The 22,181-nt window shown below is 38.6% G+C and overlaps 1 protein-coding gene across 2 annotated transcripts in view; it reads right to left on the bottom strand.

Moving 5' to 3' along the window:
- LOC121387511 (alpha-1,6-mannosylglycoprotein 6-beta-N-acetylglucosaminyltransferase A-like) overlaps positions 1–22,181 on the bottom strand; it is a 55,616-nt gene that overhangs the window by 25,725 nt on the left and 7,710 nt on the right. Inside the window, exons 1-8 of one of the 2 annotated variants that reach the window (XM_041518652.1) lie at positions 21,020–21,140; positions 17,883–18,075; positions 15,050–15,149; positions 13,172–13,333; positions 8,868–8,950; positions 7,819–7,983; positions 1,898–2,068; positions 683–749 (exon numbers count right to left, since the gene is read on the bottom strand). In XM_041518652.1, coding sequence (XP_041374586.1) covers positions 683–749; positions 1,898–2,068; positions 7,819–7,983; positions 8,868–8,950; positions 13,172–13,333; positions 15,050–15,149; positions 17,883–18,038 — 904 coding nt within the window. In that variant the 5' untranslated portion in view covers positions 18,039–18,075; positions 21,020–21,140. Of the gene's footprint in view, positions 1–682; positions 750–1,897; positions 2,069–7,818; positions 7,984–8,867; positions 8,951–13,171; positions 13,334–15,049; positions 15,150–17,882; positions 18,076–21,019; positions 21,141–22,181 lie in introns of those variants that run through there. The other variant, XM_041518651.1, reaches the window with a different exon arrangement.

The raw sequence follows: 22,181 nt of genomic DNA, 5'->3' as shown, positions 1-22,181 counted from the left end.
ATGCAAAAATAGTAAAAAAAATTGTCATTTCCAAAACACTTTTACTTTTCTTCTTATGTCAAACCAAACTGAAATTATTTACAAAATATATTTTTATAGAATGAGCAATGCATAAACAAAATTATTGTCGCAATTTTCAGAGATCTGCAGACCTTAACTGTAATGTCCCAACCAGTGCCCAACAATTGGTGTAATAAAGACTGTGGTATGTGCTGCCTTGTCTGTGGGAAAGATCCCTTGTTTATTAGCTATTAGATTAGTTATGAACAGCAGAGGAATGCTATATTGCTCAAAGTTACGTATTCTTTTATTTTCACTGGATTATTTTAATTTTTTAAAAACCATTTGCAGACAATTTTTAATGTAAAAATAAGAAATAAAATGTTGTTATTTAAGAATTATTTTGTTTTGGTGGATGGATATTGTAGGTGACAAGACATTCAACATGTATGGACATGCTTCTCTGAAAAACGGTACAGTTATGAAATAAATTGGTTCATTTAATTAAAAACAATTTGTGCATTGCAGGATAACAAAAATTACTGGTTACAGTTTTAAGATATTGGCTTTATCCGGCTCAGGTCGAATCGCAATTGTGTGACACACACACACACACACACACACACACACACACACACACACACACACACACATACACACTCACAAAACAAACAACAATTACCTTTGAATTGCATCTCTGCGAACTTCCACCCAGACTGCTTTGACAGAAGCCCGAGGTGAATCAAGATCTACAGGTAAAGATAAACTCAATAATACAGGTGTGCACAAAATACATCTACAAAACTCGAATACCATTCGTCTGTACCAGTTTCTATGACGTCACGAACTGTTACAGCCCACTTGGAGTAACGCCAAGTGGGACGTATCACTTTGATATGTACAAAAATATTTTTAACCATATGGGTAATAATTATAATTACAGCATTGTATGACTGGACTAGTGCTGAAAATTAAAATATGATCATCAGATGGCATGTTGACTCAAACGAAATGATGGAATAGTTTTTACACACATTCGTGAAACTGTCAGGTAACTAAAAGGTGTTTTTAAATGATTGGATCAGATTATCACCAAACATGCGACAGAATTTTTTATGATTATAATCAAGGTGCATGTGTTCGACTAGAATAAATGTGTGACAGATAGATTTACTTACAATACGTAAATTAATTAACCTTTAGACTACTGGATTAATTTTTGACAAAAACAATACTGAGTGGATACAAGTTTATAATTTTTACTCAACATATATTCACTTAAATGTTTTAGAAATATATAAAATAAAGTTCATATTTGAATTGGTAAGTATTATGTTCGTGGATTTTTCTAATTTTTCTATTTTAGATGAATTAAAGTTGATTAAAATTAAGCCGAAATAAAAAAAGTTGCATTTACTTACGGGCATTTATGGCCAGCTGTCCAGTACGTATATCCATTATTCCAAACACAGTGGTTTTCTGACCAGAATGGGTTTTTTAAATGCACTACAATTCATATCCCAATATTTGGTGATTTTTGTTGTTGGTAAACGATCAAATTTATTATTAAATTAGCTGTCACAATCAGCTATTGATCCCTGAAAATTACTGTGATGTGCCACCATTGTTGTCAAGCAAAAATACTTGCCGAAAACCACTTTTTCAAAACAAAATCCCAAGGTATTTTTTATTGGAAAAAAAAAATCTAAAGATACAGGAAGCCGAGTTGTCTTCTGTTTCCTGTTATCTTCCCCCCACCCCCGCTGAGTGTAAAGTACAAAACGGTGGGAAATATGAATTGGGGAATGCACTGTATACAGTGTACAGTATGTTGATTGGTGTGACGTCGGGTGAGATATCTCGCCTGCAGTAGTCAGAAGGTTAAGACCATATTTACTTTTTTAGTTTTTCTGTTTGTCAGATCCTGTTTCTTCTGCAGTCTGCCGATGGCCGCCGTCCACTTGCTCCACATTCGACTGATTCGCATTCTAATCCACGCGTAACCCTGGCGCTCGTTCGGGTCCTTCAACAGAGTCAACAAACCATCGAGGTCTGTCCGAACCTTGGCCTGAAACAAAAAACATTCAACATTCAAATCATTTTTAGCTGGAAAAAAAACCCCTATTTGTGGATTGCATATGCAGGGATTCTAGATTATGGTTGCCCCACTTCCATGGCTGGTGATATTCAATGCTGGGCTAGTAAATAACTACTATTGCCGTGCCTAATGGCTACTGAATTTTGCTGTTGTCAAATGCTGCATGTAAGTCTATTTTATAAAAAAGCATATCCTGCCCACCTACCCACTGTCCCCTTCCTACCAAATATAAATGTTTTTAAGCTCTATCTCCTTCTTTAGGTGACATATATCTGATTATTACTATTAGTAAAACTGGATTAAGTAAAGTTGGGCTAGTGAATTTTTTATCGTGGTTAGTAGATTTTTTAAATCACTCATCCCATGGCTAGTGGATTTTGTACAAATTCTAGAAGCCCAGGGGCCTAATTCACAAAGGTCTCTTAGGCTCTGCTAGACAACAAAGCATCCTCTTTGTAAGTCTTTTAGCACTGCACTGCGAGATCTGTCTTCTATAGAGATATGGGGTCTAATTCACAAAGGTCTCTTAGGCTCTGCTAGACAACAAAGCATCCTCTTTGTAAGTCTTTTAGCATTGCACTGCGAGATCTGTCTTCTATAGAGATATGGGGCCTAATTCACAAAGGTCTCTTAGGCTCTGCTAGACAACAAAGCATCCTCTTTGCAAGTCTTTTAGCATTGCACTGCGAGATCTGTCTTCTATAGAGATATGGGGCCTAATTCACAAAGGTCTCTTAGGCTCTGCTAGACAACAAAGCATCCTCTTTGTAAGTCTTTTAGCATTGCACTGCGAGATCTGTCTTCTATAGAGATATGGGGCCTAATTCACAAAGGTCTCTTAGGCTCTGCTAGACAACAAAGCATCCTCTTTGCAAGTCTTTTAGCACTGCACTGCGAGATCTGTCTTCTATAGAGATATGGGGCCTAATTCATAAAGGTCTCTTAGGCTCTGCTAGACAACAAAGCATCCTCTTTGCAAGTCTTTTAGCACTGCACTGCGAGATCTGTCTTCTATAGAGATATGGGGCCTAATTCACAAAGGTCTCTTAGGCTCTGCTAGACAACAAAGCATCCTCTTTGTAAGTCTTTTAGCACTGCACTGCGAGATCTGTCTTCTATAGAGATATGGGGCCTAATTCACAAAGGTCTCTTAGGCTCTGCTAGACAACAAAGCATCCTCTTTGTAAGTCTTTTAGCACTGCACTGCGAGATCTGTCTTCTATAGAGATATGGGGCCTAATTCACAAAGGTCTCTTAGGCTCTGCTAGACAACAAAGCATCCTCTTTGTAAGTCTTTTAGCACTGCACTGCGAGATCTGTCTTCTATAGAGATATGGGGCCTAATTCATAAAGTTCTCTTAGGCTCTGCTAGACAACAAAGCATCCTCTTTGTAAGTCTTTTAGCACTGCACTGCGAGATCGCAAAGTTGTGAGAGTTTCGTGAATTAGGCCCCAGTTATCTAGCAGAGGTCTAATTTAGGCTCTGCTAGACAACAAAGCATCCTCTTTGCAAGTCTTTTAGCATTGCACAAAGGTCTCTTAGGCTCTGCTAGACAACAAAGCATCCTCTTTGTAAGTCTTTTAGCACTGCACTGCGAGATCGCAAAGTTGTGAGAGTTTCGTGAATTAGGCCCCAGATATCTAGGATATCTAGCAGAGGTCTAATTCACAAAGGTCTCTTAGGCTCTGCTAGACAACAAAGCATCCTCTTTGTAAGTCTTTTAGCATTGCACTGCGAGATCGCAAAGTTGTGAGAGTTTAGTGAATTAGGCCCCAGATATCTAGGATATCTAGCAGAGGCAGTGTTCTACGCTCTGTTTCATAACTTACTCTTCTTTGGCTAGTGGACAAACAAATTTTATTCGCCAAGCTTAAAATGTTACTAGCCACACTACTCTTTTTGTATCATTTATGCATGTGTTGTAACCATCTAAACATTATACAAGACTTATGCTGCTGGATTAAATAAATAGTTTGAAACAGTGAAATTGTTTAGTTTTCACTCAATCATGAATTTGAAATGAGGACCATTTCAGAATTGATCGCATGAGGGAGGTGGGAGGGACTGTAATTATAATCCTACGCCTCATATGACTGCTATTTTTTTCCTACATATCCTACCGTTTAACTAAAATATTATTTTGTGGGTGGTGGGTATACAACAAAAAAACCCACCCCAATCTCCCCTCATTTGATTTGTGCCAGCAACATGCTTTCTTATTTTTCTACAATAGGTATAGCGCATTGTGTCAGTATTATTGTCATGTTGAAGCCACGGAAACTGAAAGCCAAGAGAAGTTTCATTAAATTTTCTACGTGTTTTTGGCTGGCTCGGTTTCGGTTTCAGCTGCAGATTTCTCAGACTGGCCTTCATTTGACTTTTCAGTACTTGTTTCACCTGTCTCATCTTCTTGATTAGTGTTTGAAATTTTAGATTTTTGTTTTCCTAAAGAATTGTAATATTTTAACATTTTGCCGCTTTGAAAGTTTTTGCCATGTTTCTACATGCTGGGCGCAAACAACGTATACATCTACACAGCAAGAAAAACAAAAATACCGCTAACTGGGGCTGCATTCGATTTGAAAGAGTGTAGCAACATGCGTAATGGGTTAGCAGATCAATACGTATTGGTATGGTTCGCTGTACTGTGCCTACTAAAATAGACTCGCCCGATATTTTTAGAATTTGTATGCTCCCAAATAACGTTGTAAAAGGCAAAGTGTGATTGGTCACAGGGTTCTCATTCATCCAAAAATATTGAGAGTCCATGGACTCATGACCTTATATTTTGAGAGTCCATTAGGAATGTAGGAGAGTCCACATTTGAAGATGAATTGATATATCCAATAAAATATCAAGTGAATTGTATAACTGACAACACAAAAAACATTGACATTTAAATGTTTTTATGTCGTAATAAAAAGTCCATGAACATGAATACATTTTTTTATTATTAAAATGTATGATAGAATATAAACAAATACCAGGTAACTCATATATATATTCAACTAACAGGGTTCGTACGCGCCTGGAAAACCCTTAAAAATAAACTAATGTATTCCAGTGCTTGAATACCCTTGAAAATCATCTTGCGGTCTGGAAAACCCTTGAAAATGATAATTTGATGTCAAATAAAATATAAACGCCTAAAACGGAGGCTTTATTTACTTTATTTAACATGTAATTAAATTATTTGTTTCATTTCCGCGGCACAGTCAAATGCCAATCGTCCGGCCAATCGATGTTTACCGGCTTTGTTGACGTGTGAATGTTTGTTGTTTTTTATCTTGCGATGCGAGGATCACGTGGCCACGAGATCCAAGCGACAGCGTCGCCATATTGGAAAAGAAAGTTTGTCACTTTTTGCCGCTGGGTATTTAGCAAGTTCAGGGAGCGTGTCAAGTTAATGAATCTATTGTAAACCCACAAAGATGGTTGGCACTTGCGTGTTTAACGACCTGTGAAAACTCGGTAAGGTCCTGGAATTTTGGTAAAGTTGACCTGGAAAGTGCTTGAAAAACCCTTGAATTTTGACTTCCTTTAAGTGTATGAACCCTGAACTAATGATGCGGAATTTTTTTTCTAATACTATCCAAATATTTTTGGATGAATGAGAACCCTGTGACCAATCACACTTTGCCTTTTACAACGTTATTTGGGAGCATACAAATTCTAAAAATATCGGGCGAGTCTATTTTAGTGGCCGCAGTACAGCGAACCATACCAATACGTACGGGATAGGTTATCAGTCTTCAATTTTACATTAAAAATTATTTATTTATTTATAAAAAAAAAAAAAAAATCAGTCTGCAGTTTTACATTACAAATTATTTATTTTATAAAATAAAACATGTTTTAAGGCATTCGTATTTTACACGAAACATGTCGTATACCCTCAGGATAATTCGGAATGTTTTCAAATTAATTTTAAATCACTGGCATGATTCTGCAAGTAAGGTTTTGATTGGTGGACATGAGCTCCAACTGGCTGCTGTTAGATCCACATGTAATAGTGGAGCTAATTTTAATTAGATTGCAGATCAAACGCAACACTTGTGTCCGTTCAATAATTACATAGTTGAAACTTTGGCAGTGTTTGTTTTTTTACCCTACTCCACATAACATTTTGCAACGTTAAGACCACCATCCCTTCAAAAATTATGTAATACCCTTGTCACCCCTCCACTTTTCACTGCCACATTATGCATTTTAACCAACATTATTTGGTTTGAATTTTTTTCTTTTAATTTTATTTTAAATAAATAATTGATTTAAAAAATCATCAAATAGAAAATAGGGCCATGTATGGCTGCTGATTTTTAGTTTATGCTTTTTAAAAAATCGCATTGTTTTAAAGATGTTGCTGGTAAGTAAATCTTGACAAACAACCTCTCCCCCATAACGTTTGTATCGCATCGCATGGTGCATCAAAGAGCGTTACGTAATTGTTGAAATGCTCATTTATAATGTATTGTTTAATAATCCGTCTCCATTTTACATGTTTGATAACAATGTGTATAGTTTGTACAGTGAGTGAACAAACTTTACTTGATTTTGTACTCGTGTTCTGCAATCGAATGCAACCAGCACTAATGTACCAGAGTGAATCGGTTATGTATAGCACAATACAGTATTCGGAACTTCTTTAGTCGGCCGATTACATACATGATCCGGATATCCATATCAGTTGAGATATTCCAAATGGTTTTGTGCATTAAAATAATACACCAATCGAAATATCTGGATTGTTTTCGCAAGTATCTGGATTGTCTTCGTGATGAGTTCCGAACGGTACCGAAAATTAATGCGGAATTCACAGTGATCAATCGGACAACTTCGTAAATAACGAAGTTTTCCGACTGTACAATCATGTCAACAAATTTCATTGCTTTTCGCTGTTGGAACTCTGAACGCACATGGCAAATAATTTAATACCCAGACGTTATGGATTTTGGAGTCAGTCGCCAGATGGCGACGATAATAAATTCAATCGGTCGCCACGCTAACATTTTGGTCGCAACATAGAACACTGAGAGGCCTAATTCACAAAGGTCTCTTAGGCTCTGCTAGACAACAAAGCATCCTCTTTGCAAGTCTTTTAGCATTGCACTGCGAGAGGCCCCTGGACAATATTGAAATAATTTTTAGTTGGAAAAACCCAAACATTTGTGGATTGCATATGTCAGAGTTTCTCTTGCAAAAGTGTTCTCCTTCAAAAAAAAAAAAAAAAACATGTTTTGGGCTATGTCACCCCCTACACCCCCACCACTCCGCCCTCCTAATTAAGGCAAAATGCAATGTGAAGAATTTACAGTTAATGATAGTGTTTTCCCTAGCTTGGTTTAGCATGGTGCAGGACCATGCCTCAATTGTCAAGCACCATCTTGCCGTAATCAGTGCCATGCTGCCCTGAGATTAAACAAGCCTTTTTCACTAATTAATTCTAAAATTGCCTTTATAAAACACCCCAAAAGGTATTATTAATTAATAAAATATGCCTTTTATATCTTTTGCCATTCATTTATTAAAGCAAGCACATAAATTACATTAATATTTATTTCAATTAATTTTTGTGTATTTTTAATGAAATACATGTGCCCCAAAAACAGTGAAAATTCCCCAAAAGTGTTTGGTCTACCATGCCTTGCCAAATTTCTAGGGAAGTCACTATTTGAATTACAAATGTTTTAAGGTAAAAATAACACAGCACCACACTTACAATGAGGACAGGTCCTTCCTTGAGCTCCAGTTTATGGGACCCACCCCAGGCCTTCTTCGGACAGAACCCTTCCACCTCGCTGAGGTACATGACGAACGAACAGTCAGATCCATCCACCCCGTAGGACACATAACATGGGTCTGACTTCCACATCGCCTTCATCCACTGTAAAATAATATGTTACTCAAATAGTTGTGAATTTCTATTTAACCTGCTAGGTTTAAGGTCTCACTACACAGTTCACTTCCATGAGAGAGTTCATTCATTGTGGTCTACTATGTGGTTCACATATTCACTTCTAGGAATTGGGGAAGAATTAAAACAATTTGCATGTTTTTGGTAAGCCTTCTGGCTGTATTTTGCCCATGTTATTTTGTATTATTGTGCATTGATGTTTTGGGACATGGGTGTATAGTGGAAGAGACAGCCGGAGTGAATTGGTTAATGAACCACCTGTTCAGACAGGTACTACAGCCAGATGCTGTCATATAGCAAAAACCTGAGACAAAAATGTTCTCAATTTTGGAGTGAAAATAAATGCTCATAATAATGTATGTTCGCAATGGTGTATGTTGTTAGTGCCAACAAGAACGCGTTCTGTTGGCAATCTTCATTTGAAGTTGGGCAGTTTAACATGGGTTTCAATGGAAGATGACATCTGTGCAGTGAGACCTAAACAATGGACTGCTGTTTGTTTGTCACAGGATAATCTGGATTAGCTCTGCTACTCACCAAATTTGCCAATTGCAAATTTAAGAACAATTGGCAAATTTTATTTTAATTTGGCGAAAACAAAATATGCAATAATTGATATTTTGTTGAAAAATGGCGATGTTTAGAATTTTTTAAAAATAATTTGACGAAATTTTCAACCGCTAATTCGAGTCCTGTTATCAGCATCTATACATGTTTGTGATATCCTAATGAACCCCCCCCCACCCCAAAACAAAACAAAAACAACCCCGAATTGTCTCTGTGTTATATTTTTGTGATGTCTTTAAAAAATAATAATAATAAAGAAAAATTGAAGTATAAAAAAATGTCATTACCGCCATCTTGTTGAGACAATGTGGATACCGGTTCTTGTCTTCTTCCGACAGCTGGCATTTTTCCTCCACACCTTCAATCAGATCTGACAAAATATGTGACAAAAATACAACCTGGGCTAACTCTGACACTCGCCAAATTCACCAAATTCACCAAATTTCAACAGTAGCTTATATAATGCTGTTTCTTCCCATCCCAACCAGTGCCTCATGACTGATATATGAAATGTCATGGTTTGTACTGTCTTGTCTGTGGGAATGTCTACATAAAAGTTCCCTTGCTGCTAATAGACCACTAAATAACCAAACATTTTACATCCAATAGCTGATGATTAATAAAAGAAGTGTTTTATTTAACGATGCACTCAACACATTTTATTTACGGTTATATGGCGTCAGACATATGGTTAAGGACCACACAGATTTTTAGAGGAAACCCGCTGTCGCCACATAGGCTACTCTTTTACGACAGGCAGCAAGGGATCTTTTATTAGCGCTTCCCACAGGCAGGATAGCACAAACCATGGCCTTTGTTGAACCAGTTATGGATCACTGGTCGGTGCAAGTGGTTTACACCTACCCATTGTACCTTGCGGAGCACTCATCAGGGTTTGGAGTCGGTATCTGGATTAAAAATCCCATGCCTCGACTGGGATCCGAACCCAGTGCCTACCTGCCTGTAGACCGATGGCCTAACCACAACGCCACCGAGGCCGGTGATGATGATTAATAAAACAAGGTGTTTTAGTGGTGTTGTTAAACAAAATAAATAAATTCTCTCTACTGACTAAATATCGAAATAACCATATGTTAGACATCAAATAGCTGTAGTTTAAAATGTGCTGAGGTGTCGTTAAACAAACATTCCTTTCCTCTCACTCTTGACCAAGTATCAAAATAACCCTATGTTAGACATCAAATAGCTGTAGTTTAAAATGTGCTGAGGTGTTGTTAAACAAACATTCCTTTCTTTTTCCTTATTGCTATCTTGCACGCTGTACCTTAGAGCTGGACGTAATTGAAATTTCAGGTTCAGTATCAGTATTAGTATCAGTATTTTGGGGGCGATTTAACTCGGTATCGGTACAGCATTCTGTATTGACACGATACCGATAGGTATTTTCTGTACACTTGGCTTTAAATGCATGTCCAAGTTAAGTCTGACCTGCTAATTTGATCTATATACGATATACCGGCCAGCTCTACTGTATCTTTAGCCCTGATAATGGCCCCGAGCTTTAAATGCATGGCCAAGTTAAGTCTGACCTGCTAATTTGATCTATATACGGTATACCGGCCAGCTCTACTGTATCTTTAGCCCTGATAATAGGTCTGAGCTTTAAATGCATGGCCAAGTTAAGTCTGACCTGCTAATTTGATCTATATACGATATACCGGCCAGCTCTACTGTATCTTTAGCCCTGATAATAGGTCTGAGCTTTAAATGCATGGCCAAGTTAAGTCTGACCTGCTAATTTGATCTATATACGACATACCGGCCAGCTCTACTGTACCTTTAGCCCTGATAATGGCCCCGAGCTTTAAATGCAGGTATTTTCTGTACACTTGGCTTTAAATGCATGTCTAAGTTAAGTCTGACCTGCTAATTTGTTCTATATACGGTATAGCAGCCAGCTCTACTGTATCTTTAGCCCTGATAATGGCCCCGAGCTTTAAATGCATGGCCAAGTTAAGTCTGACCTGCTAATTTGATCTATATACGGTATACCGGCCAGCTCTACTGTACCTTTAGCCCTGATAATGGCCCCGAGCTTTAAATGCATGGCCAAGTTAAGTCTGACCTGCTAATCTGATCTATATACGGTATACCGGCGAGCTCTACTGTATCTTTAGCCCTGATAATGGCCCCCGAGCTTTAAATGCATGGCCAAGTTAAGTCTGACCTGCTAATTTGATCTATATACGGTATAACGGCGAGCTCTACTGTATCTTTAGCCCTGATAATAGGTCTGAGCTTTAAATGCATGGCCAAGTTAAGTCTGACCTGCTAATTTGATCTATATACGGTATACCGGCCAGCTCTACTGTACCTTTAGCCCTGATAATGGCCCCGAGCTTTAAATGCATGGCCAAGTTAAGTCTGACCTGCTAATCTGATCTATATACGGTATACCGGCGAGCTCTACTGTATCTTTAGCCCTGATAATGGCCCCCGAGCTTTAAATGCATGGCCAAGTTAAGTCTGACCTGCTAATTTGATCTATATACGGTATAACGGCGAGCTCTACTGTATCTTTAGCCCTGATAATAGGTCTGAGCTTTAAATGCATGGCCAAGTTAAGTCTGACCTGCTAATTTGATCTATATACGGTATACCGGCCAGCTCTACTGTATCTTTAGCCCTGATAATAGGTCTGAGCTTTAAATGCATGGCCAAGTTAAGTCTGACCTGCTAATTTGATCTATATACGGTATACCGGCGAGCTCTACTGTATCTTTAGCCCTGATAATGGCCCCCGAGCTTTAAATGCATGGCCAAGTTAAGTCTGACCTGCTAATTTGATCTATATACGGTATAACGGCGAGCTCTACTGTATCTTTAGCCCTGATAATAGGTCTGAGCTTTAAATGCATGGCCAAGTTAAGTCTGACCTGCTAATTTGATCTATATACGGTATACCGGCCAGCTCTACTGTACCTTTAGCCCTGATAATGGCCCCGAGCTTTAAATGCATGGCCAAGTTAAGTCTGACCTGCTAATCTGATCTATATACGGTATACCGGCGAGCTCTACTGTATCTTTAGCCCTGATAATGGCCCCCGAGCTTTAAATGCATGGCCAAGTTAAGTCTGACCTGCTAATTTGATCTATATACGGTATAACGGCGAGCTCTACTGTATCTTTAGCCCTGATAATAGGTCTGAGCTTTAAATGCATGGCCAAGTTAAGTCTGACCTGCTAATTTGATCTATATACGGTATACCGGCCAGCTCTACTGTATCTTTAGCCCTGATAATAGGTCTGAGCTTTAAATGCATGGCCAAGTTAAGTCTGACCTGCTAATTTGATCTATATACGGTATACCGGCCAGCTCTACTGTATCTTTAGCCCTGATAATGGCCCCGAGCTTTAAATGCATGGCCAAGTTAAGTCTGACCTGCTAATTTGATCTATATACGGTATAACGGCGAGCTCTACTGTATCTTTAGCCCTGATAATAGGTCTGAGCTTTAAATGCATGGCCAAGTTAAGTCTGACCTGCTAATTTGATCTATATACGGTATACCGGCCAGCTCTACTGTATCTTTAGCCCTGATAATGGCCCCGAGCTTTAAATGCATGGCCAAGTTAAGTCTGACCTGCTAATTTGATCTATATACGGCATACCGGCCAGCTCTACTGTACCTTTAGCCCTGATAATAAGCCTGAGCTTTAAATGCATGGCCAAGTTAAGTCTGACCTGCTAATCTGATCTATATACGGTATACCGGCGAGCTCTACTGTACCTTTAGCCCTGATAATGGCCCCGAGCTTTAAATGCATGGCCAAGTTAAGTCTGACCTGCTAATTTGATCTATATACGACATACTGGCCAGCTCTACTGTACCTTTAGCCCTGATAATGGCCCCGAGCTTTAAATGCAGGTATTTTCTATACACTTGGCTTTAAATGCATGTCTAAGTTAAGTCTGACCTGCTAATTTGATCTATATACGGTATAGCGGCCAGATCTACTGTATCTTTAGCCCTGATAATGGCCCCGAGCTTTAAATGCATGGCCAAGTTAAGTCTGACCTGCTAATTTGATCTATATACGGTATACCGGCCAGCTCTACTGTACCTTTAGCCCTGATAATGGCCCCGAGCTTTAAATGCATGGCCAAGTTAAGTCTGACCTGCTAATTTGATCTATATACGGTATACCGGCGAGCTCTACTGTATCTTTAGCCCTGATAATGGCCCCGAGCTTTAAATGCATGGCCAAGTTAAGTCTGACCTGCTAATATGATCTATTTACGGTATAACGGCCAGCTCTACTGTATCTTTAGCCCTGATAATGGCCCCGAGCTTTAAATGCATGGCCAAGTTAAGTCTGACCTGCTAATTTGATCTATATACGGTATAACGGCCAGCTCTACTGTATCTTTAGCCCTGATAATGGCCCCGAGCTTTAAATGCATGGCTAAGTTAAGTCTGACCTGCTAATTTGATCTATATACGGCATACCGGCCAGCTCTACTGTACCTTTAGCCCTGATAATAAGCCTGAGCTTTAAATGCATGGCCAAGTTAAGTCTGACCTGCTAATTTGATCTATATACGGTATACCGGCCAGCTCTACTGTACCTTTAGCCCTGATAATGGGCCTGAGCTTGCTATTGTCGACAGCAGCTAGAGATGGAATCCCGATGAGTGTGGTCGAGTTGAGAAGTATGTCCACTGCTCTCTCCAGTCGCTGCACCCGTTCCAAAATATTCTCTAACAGAACGGCCATCGTTTTCTTCAGATCTGAATCCAAAGAAAGTTAAAATTAAACCCTTTTTTGTTTAACGACACCACTAGAGCACATTGGTTTATTAATCATTGGCTATTGGACGTCAAACATTTAGTAATTTTGACATATAGTCTTAAAGAGGAAACCTGTTCCATGTTTTCATCAATAGCAAGGGATCTTTTATACGCACCATCTCACAGACAGGATAGCACTGGCTGAAACAAGAAATAACCCAATTGGCCAATCGACGGGGATCGATCCTAGACTGACCATGCATCAAACGAGTGCTTTACCACTGGGCTACATCCATTTAAAGTTAAAATAAAAATTTGTTTCGTTTAAAACCTACTAATATTTTCATCATCAGCTATTGGATGTGAAACATGACACACAATACAGGTGCCTCATATGACAATAGCCAGTTCCATAGCAACCGATGAAACTGTAATGTTTATCTTGTTATAACTGTCTTTTATCGTAGGAGGCGCTCATACCGTATGATGTCACCTTTAGAGGAAACCCAATATATTTTCCTGTAGCAGCAAGTCATCTTTTTATTTGCACTTTCTCCAAGACAGACAGTATTGGATGTCTAACATGGTAACTGTGATATTTGTTATCTAAAGGAATGGAATGTTGTTCTCTGAAGGAGAGGAATGTTGTTCTCTAAAGGAGAGGAATTATGGTATCTAAAGAAAAGGAATGATGGTCTCTAAAGAAAAGGAATGATGGTCTTTAAAGGAAAGGAATGTTGGTCTCTAAAGGAAATAATAATAATAATAATAATAATAAAATTCTTTATTTTCAGAGGGTAAACACATTCAGTATAAGGTGACTGGTCTCCCATGAGGCCCTCTCTAATCTATACATGATATTATACATACATACATTAAAAAAAAAAAACCATGAACATACATGTAATATGTATAGCATGAGGAACAATAGCATGGTAACTGTGATATTTGTTATCTAAAGGAATGGAATGTTGTTCTCTATACAATGAATGATGGTATCCAAAAGAAAGGAATGATGGTGTCCAAAGGAAAGTTGGTATGCAAAGGAAAGGAATGATGGTATCTAAAGGAAAGGAATGATGGTCTCTAAAGGAAAGGAATGATGGTATCTAAAGGAAAGGAATGATGGTCTCTAAAGGAAAGGAATGATGGTCTCTAAAGGAAAGGAGTGTTGGTCTCTAAAGGAAAGGAATGATGGTCTCTAAAGGAAAGGAATGATGGTCTCTAAAGGAAAGGAGTGTTGGTCTCTAAAGGAAAGGAATTTTGGTCTCTAAAGGAAAGGAATGATGGTATCTAAAGGAAAGGAGTGTTGGTCTCTAAAGGAAAGGAATGATGGTATCTAAAGGAAAGGAATGATGGTCTCTAAAGGAAAGGAGTGATGGTCTCTAAAGGAAAGGAGTGTTGGTCTCTAAAGGAAAGGAATGATGGTCTCTAAAGGAAAGGAATGATGGTCTCTAAAGGAAAGGAATGTTGGTCTCTAAAGGAAAGGAATGATGGTCTCTAAAGGAAAGGAATGTTGGTATCTAAAGGAAAGGAATGTTGGTCTCTAAAGGAAAGGAATGATGGTATCTAAAGGAAAGGAATGATGGTCTCTACAGGAAAGGAGTGTTGGTCTCTAAAGGAAAGGAATGATGGTCTCTACAGGAAAGGAGTGTTGGTCTCTAAAGGAAAGGAATGTTTGTTCAGGAGACGAAGACAAATGTTTACTCGACCCACCATAAGCGGTGAACCTGCCTGCATACGGCCCATCCACCATATCACCATTTTCCCTGGCCAGCGAACGGATGTAGTCTTCACTTAGCCTCACGATCTCCTCCTGAAAATCAAACACTGAAAATATACTGATGGAAAGAAATAAAGGATCACACAGATAGCAACAAGAAATAATGACTGCATCAAAAATCAATTCATATTGTCAGAAGTTGACTGGGAACATATAGGCAGCACATTCAACACTACAGACATTCAATCCCACATTACAACTTGGTATGAAATACAGACATTACTATGATAGTTAAATTAAATTTGGTATACAATTTGATGTGTTCCCTTATTTCTTTCCATCAGTATATTAAATACTACACTTCACCGCTTCCCAGTTTTTAAACACTACGACATATTTTTCACTATTAAAGCTGTTTTTGATAATTTGAATCAGAAGTACAAGTTTACATTTTATTATTTAGAATATTCATGTTCGTACACCTGAAGTGGTTCTGGTCATCCAGGTTTTTGTAATATCTCAAAATGCATTTCTCATAATTAAACAAACGCACATTCATCTGAGAAGTAATGGTTATCGAGACACGCTCTAGTTATTTTTAGACAATATTTCCTTGCTTAAACATTACAGACTTTAGCTTCTCTCTGTTATAACCGTATCTAAATTTTATGTGTTGTAGGTTTGTAGAGTAGTGTCCACTTTTATGGGCTTCAACTAAGAAGTGCGCCTTTAAAATATTATTTCTAAGACTTTATCACTTCCTGCAAATCCAACATTTAAAATATGAATTCTAACACTTTCACACTTCCTGGAAACCCAGAATAGTCTCCTTAGCTATATATTAAAGTAGCGGGACATTGCCCAACAGTAAAGTAATCACTTGATGCACAGTTGGTCTGGGATCGATCCCTGTCAGTGGCCCCATTGGGCTATTTCTCGTTCCAGCCAGTGTACCATGACTGGTAGCAAGGGATCTTTTATAGGCACCATCCCACAGATGGGATAGCACATACCACGGCCTTCGATATACCAGTTGTGGTGCATTGGATGGAAGGAAAAATAGCCCAATGGGCCCACCGACAGGGACTGATCTTAAACAGACAGTGCATTTTTTTTGGCCAACGCTTTACCACTGGGTTACATCCCGCCCCATTTAACTGTGAGGGGGCGGGACGTAACCCAGGGGTAAAGCACTCGCTTGATGCGCGGTCGGTCGGGGATTGATCTCCGTCAGTGGGCTATTTCTCGATCCAGCCAGTGCTCCACAACTGGTGTAACAAAGGCCGCGGTATGTACTATCCTGTCTGTGGGATGGTGCATATAAAAGATCCCTTGCTGCTAATCCCAGCAGTAGCGCATGAAGTGGCGACAGCGGGTTTCCTCTCTATATCTGTGTGGTCCTTAACCATATGTCTGACGCCATATAACGGTAAATAAAATGTGTTGAATGCATCGTTAAATAAAACATTTCTTTCTTTTTTTGATATATACCAGTCGTGGTGCACTGGCTGGAAAGAGAAATAGCCCAATGGACCCACCGACGGGGATCGATCTTAAACAGACAGCACATCATGCCAGCACTTTACCACTGGGTTATGTCCCACCCCCTTTAACTGTGAATTCAATTTACCTTTAAAGGAAAGCTAAAGCAAGGCTTTTGGACTGGTGTGCATATTCAACGATACATAATGCACATTATTGCTTAATATCAACAAGTATAATTGTATAGTTAATTAATAAAATGGTTATATGTGACGGCTATTATATATAACGGGCGCAGCCATTTTGTACCATCCCAGTGAATATGCCCTCTGGCGAGCTGGTGGTTATGTAATACTTAACGTATCACGTCAGGAATTAGTCTTTGAACTGAAGAAACAAAACATATCTGATTTTTGCGGATGCATCGCAATGTTCTGCAATAATAATCATCCCAGTAACACAGCAATGTGTATATGTGGTTTATTTTTCAATACAAAATAAACCATCATTGTTAAAGTGTTGAAATAACTGTATTATATTTTGTATATAAATTAACCCACGTACTGAAATAATAGTCGGAGTGTTTTCTTGGTTAATTGGTCTTTTCTTTTCTTTCGGTGGCCTGTACCTGTGGTTCTTGATTGGCAGGTGTATATTTAGACGGTCCCTAGACACTGTGTCTAGACACACTAAAAAGACATGCCTCTTTTATTAAGATCACAGGGTATTGTGTGATAACCTCAAATCGTAATGGACTTTACCAGCTTTATTACTGTAAATAATTCTGTAAAACCCTTGATTAAGTAGATTTTCCCATCTAAAATCACAAAATTGACAAATTACATTGTCCCAAAGAAAAGAAAAGTATCACTTGGGTATCGTGAGTGGTCGTTTTTGCTCGAACGTATCCTACCAATAGGCCTAATAATATGCATTATTTCTTTGGATTTTTTAAAAGAAAAAAAATATTACAACTCCATTTCATTATATTGATGCAAACTGAAATATATTTAGTTAAATAGTTTATTATACTATCAAGTTATTTATGTTGTTTTACAAGTCAGGTTGATGAAAGCAAAGCGCCTTGTCATAAATTAAGAGCATTTGTTTACACTGTGCATAATAGAGAAGTTGGACCTGAGCTGACGTCACTTCGCCCCAAGCTATACCACCAGATGTCACAAAAACGAAAGAAAATGGCTGCCCCCAATTAGCAGGAATAATCATGGTTTTTTTATTAATTCTAAAATTACGCATTTTTCATTTGTTAAAGTGTCAGTATGTGTTGGTGGTCCGGGTATGCATCTTTCCAACACATAACGCTCTTGTTGGAGTTTAGTCTACCTTTAACACCTCGCTTGACTTGTGTTGTTGTACGTTCAGCGTCATAGAGAACTTCACAAGCATCAGGCACCACAGCACACCGAACAGCATGGCCAGGACGAAGATCTTCCGATACACCGAACCTCGGGTCATGATGTGCCATGGCGAGCACGCCATTGTCTTTAGGTCCTTCTCATCATGTGGTGGAAATTATCTGTAAAAATAAAATATTTTAAAATATATTAATTCCAGAGTGTGTGCAGGGGGAGGTGGGCTAGCTTTGGGGCAGCAGAACAGTTCGCCAAATTATCTACTAAACTTACACAAACCCAGTTATCTTGTAACAAAATATCAATTAATATTTAAAATTATTTCACCAAATTAAAATAAAACTCGCCAATTGTTTTTAAAATTCGCAATTGGCGAATTTGGCGAGTGCCAGAGCTAGCCCTGGGAGGGTTTTTGAGGGGTTCGAACCCTCCCCTTCCCAGGCACAGTGAACCAGGGAAAGCTGGAGGGGTATCTAGCCCCCCCACCCCACCCCCAATAATTAAAAATTGTACAAGAGAGATACCCTGACCCCCACCTAGAAACTCGGACACTTTGCATCTTTGATCTCAGTCAGCCCCTCCCACCCCCAATGTCTACTTGCTTTTGTTATGTCTGCTTCCCCATCTCCAAGCCAATTTTCTTTTTTCTTTCAATGTAGTTTTGAAAATCGCTCCAATAATAAAAAGATGTTGTAATGATTAAAAACTAGGGTCTTGTCATTTTACGGAACATTTGGTTTTTATAAATTTTTGATTAGTGACAGTTACAAATCTGTTCGACTAATTGATAAGCATCTATAATATTTAATGTGTCAGCACCGTGCAGTGGGATAGCAAGAAGGCAGGATTGCTCATACTGGCAGCATGACTAGGATCGATAGCTAGCTAGGTGGTGTTTTGGTGCTATGGAAGTTGCACTATGTTCCCGTAGAAATTAGGGGCCAATTGAAAAGATACATGCAAGTGTGAATTTTTCATGGTAATTTGACACATAATGTGGAGTGGTTTGCTGAACAGAAATGTTGAGCTATTTTATTTTGTTTTTATTATATCTAAAGAGATAGGGAGGGGGTGATTGTTATTTGTTGAAGCTGGGTGTTAAGCTAACTACTAGTGCTTAGAATGATCAATTAGTCCTGACATTCGTACAATTTTTTCTGATTGGCACTTATTTTGTCAGGTGCTATTTGAAATTTTTAGAAATACCACATTATAACCTACTGCCCAAGTACTCTTGACAGTAAGAGAGCTAGGCGGACATCTGAACAGTTATCACACTTTCTAACCGGCAGAGAACACCCCCTTTCAATAATATTCCGGTTAAATACGTAGGTGCTGCCAAGTTTCTTCCTGTAGTGTGTGTATTAGTGATTAATATGTGAACTTTAATAAGTATGAAATCAAGGAACTCAAGAATGATCGATGTAAATATATTTAACGTCAAACATAGGAGTATTGTTGTATTACAGCTGGAATCTTTGAGTACGGTACGTTTGGTAGGCGGAGATTGTCCAATATTAATATAGCTTGTTCTCTGACATGCAGTTACTAGTGAGTTAAGTTATTGTAACGTGTTAACTGTGACAGTGTCCAAATGTCCGTCTAGCTCTCTTACCGTCAAGAGTACTCAGGCTACCACCTAACATCAGTACATGTAACCTGCTGACTACAGCTTACTCAAGGGCTAAATTGTAATGGAATTACTAATTAATATTTACAAGTCTCTGAAAAATGCGAGAGCGATCGTTTAATTTGTGTGTTACTTGCGCAAACCTAATTTTGCGTTTTGCAATATTTGGGGCACCATTTACTTGGATATAATGGGTTACGCAAAATGGAAATGGGTTACCTGGAATTTTTTGCGTAACCAATACATGGATAACGTAACCAATACATGGATAACGCAGATTTTTCAATTCTCTGAGGCCTGTATTTAACAAGTGTGAATGTAGTTCATCAACATAAACGTCTCCGGCACGATATTTATTATTGTGATGTTTATTGCTGTGCCAGTAAATATCAAAATGTTAAAAAACGGACCGTAGATGTTTACCTTGGTGAACTAGTGTGAATGGTAGCACTAATTATAACCATTTAGATAGCTAAGACATAATGTTACAATTAAATTAACCATTTAGTTATAATTTAAAGCCGCACATTCTAGTTCCATCCAGTGAAAATAAATTATAATTTGGTTAATCTACAAACCTGTAACACACTTAGATCACGTTTTTATCAAATGGAGTTAAAAAGCAGGTTTTATATCGATAAATACCATGGGAATCCCCATGTCCCAATTGCTTGAAGTAATTTTGAAAGTTAGTATTCTGATGTCACCGGTAGATGTCGCTCGAAGCACAACAATGCCTACGTCACGACAAATTTCACATGCACAGACTTCGGGTGCGTTCTTTTCACCTCTCCTGGACATGTTCCAACTGTTCTGTCCTGGTTGTATCCCCTCTCCAGATATCGTAAGACTTAGCAAAATTATTGGTTTTAAGGGTTTGTAACATTTTGTATTGAGACACTTACTTGTCTGAACTTTATTGTTACTGAAAATGTTCACGAATTGTGAAGAAAAATCTCACAAATGAACAACAAGCAAACGACAACAAATCGGATGTTGATTGCACGAACCGTGCACGAGAAAACAAACTGAACCAAAAATGATAACGGTCACGTGGTATACCAACATCTGTGACGTTTACGCAGGAAGATTCGCTCTAAAAATAGATTGGACCTCGCTTGCTTAACGCTTTTTTCTCGAGTGCACGCCTGTTGTTAAGAAATACAAAAAATGCATTTCGTGGTTTTATAAACATCAGGATTACCAGGATTACCAAAAAGCACTTCAGGTGAATGGAAATGTGTATTCTAAATAATAAAATGTAAGTAAAGTGCAATTTTATTTGTGAAACAAAATGGGTTTAATAGCGAAAAACAACACCGTAATGGTTAACAAGTAGCCGTAACTAGGGCGTGTCCCTTTAAGTAAAAGTTATTTTTATGGACAAAAAACGACAAAAGGAAACGATCGAAAACACAATAACACCTTTAAGAAATGAAAAAATAAATAGGCAGCAATAAATAATAAATAACACACACCTTGTTGTTTATAACACATTTTTAAGTCAATCATTCTGTGCAAACTATATTGGTGCATAAACACGGGGACAGGCAATATATAAAAGTGTAGGCTTTACATAAAAAATGCATGACGGAAAACCATACCACAAACTACCACAGTAAAAACCTGATTCTGTGAATCGAAAGGAGAAGCAGGAATTGAAACCTACAAAATATTATATTTTTTAAATAATCCCAATTAACTATGCATTTTTTGCGCAATATTTATTTTTTGAGATACCTTAATATAACACAAACGCCATTGTTTAATGATCATTAATATCCATTACACAGCTATTAATTAAAGTAACGACGCACCTGTTCCCGTTCAAACCTCACTGAGAAAATTCTGCTAACGGCATATTTACTGTTACAGTGATGACTAGTTGTACGGAACCGTGTAAATGAGTAATCGTTGGTCAAGTCATGCTCGTAGGAACGATATCTGATTGGGGGGGGGGGGGGGAGGGGGGCACAACTTCTAGTGGTGTCGGTGGAGGGTGGGGTCACAGCCCCCAGCAGTGATGGACATAAGCCATATTTTACTTTATTTATATAGAGTAGGGGGGGGGAAATCCCGTACATTTTCGTCCTTGTGTGTGTGTGTGCGTGCATATGTGCGTGACCCCCCCCCCCCCCCCCCCCCGGCACCCCGTTCCTTGCAGTAGGTCAATTTGTGACTTTTGATTTAGGAAAAGTGAAAAGAACCTAGGTGCTGTTACATACACTATCTTTTTAATGATTAGCATTATATGACAGTGGCAGATCCAGAAAAATCCACGGGGGGGGGGGGGGGGGGGGGGTCACTAATATCCCGAAGACATTCCTCGGATTCACTAATGTAAAAATGAAAATATATGTATAAAATAAAAATATAACTATCCACCCTCTAGATTAGCCACTGAAAGAGATGGAGGTATACATTACCCGCAGTGGTATACACTTATTCAACGCGCAGGCCATCGATCTACAGGCTGGTAGGTACTGGGTTCGGATCCCAGCCGAGGCATGGGATTTTTAATCCAGATACCGACTCCAAACCCCGAGTGAGTGCTCCGCAAGGCTCAATGGGTAGGTGTAAACCACTTGCACCGACCAGTGATTCATAACTGGTTCAACAAAGGCCATGGTTTGTGCTATC

This window comes from Gigantopelta aegis, chromosome 13 (genome assembly GCF_016097555.1).
Source record: "Gigantopelta aegis isolate Gae_Host chromosome 13, Gae_host_genome, whole genome shotgun sequence".
In the NCBI taxonomy this organism is placed as follows: Eukaryota; Metazoa; Mollusca; class Gastropoda; order Neomphalida; family Peltospiridae; genus Gigantopelta; species Gigantopelta aegis.
This window is presented reverse-complemented; position numbering and strand designations above follow the sequence as displayed.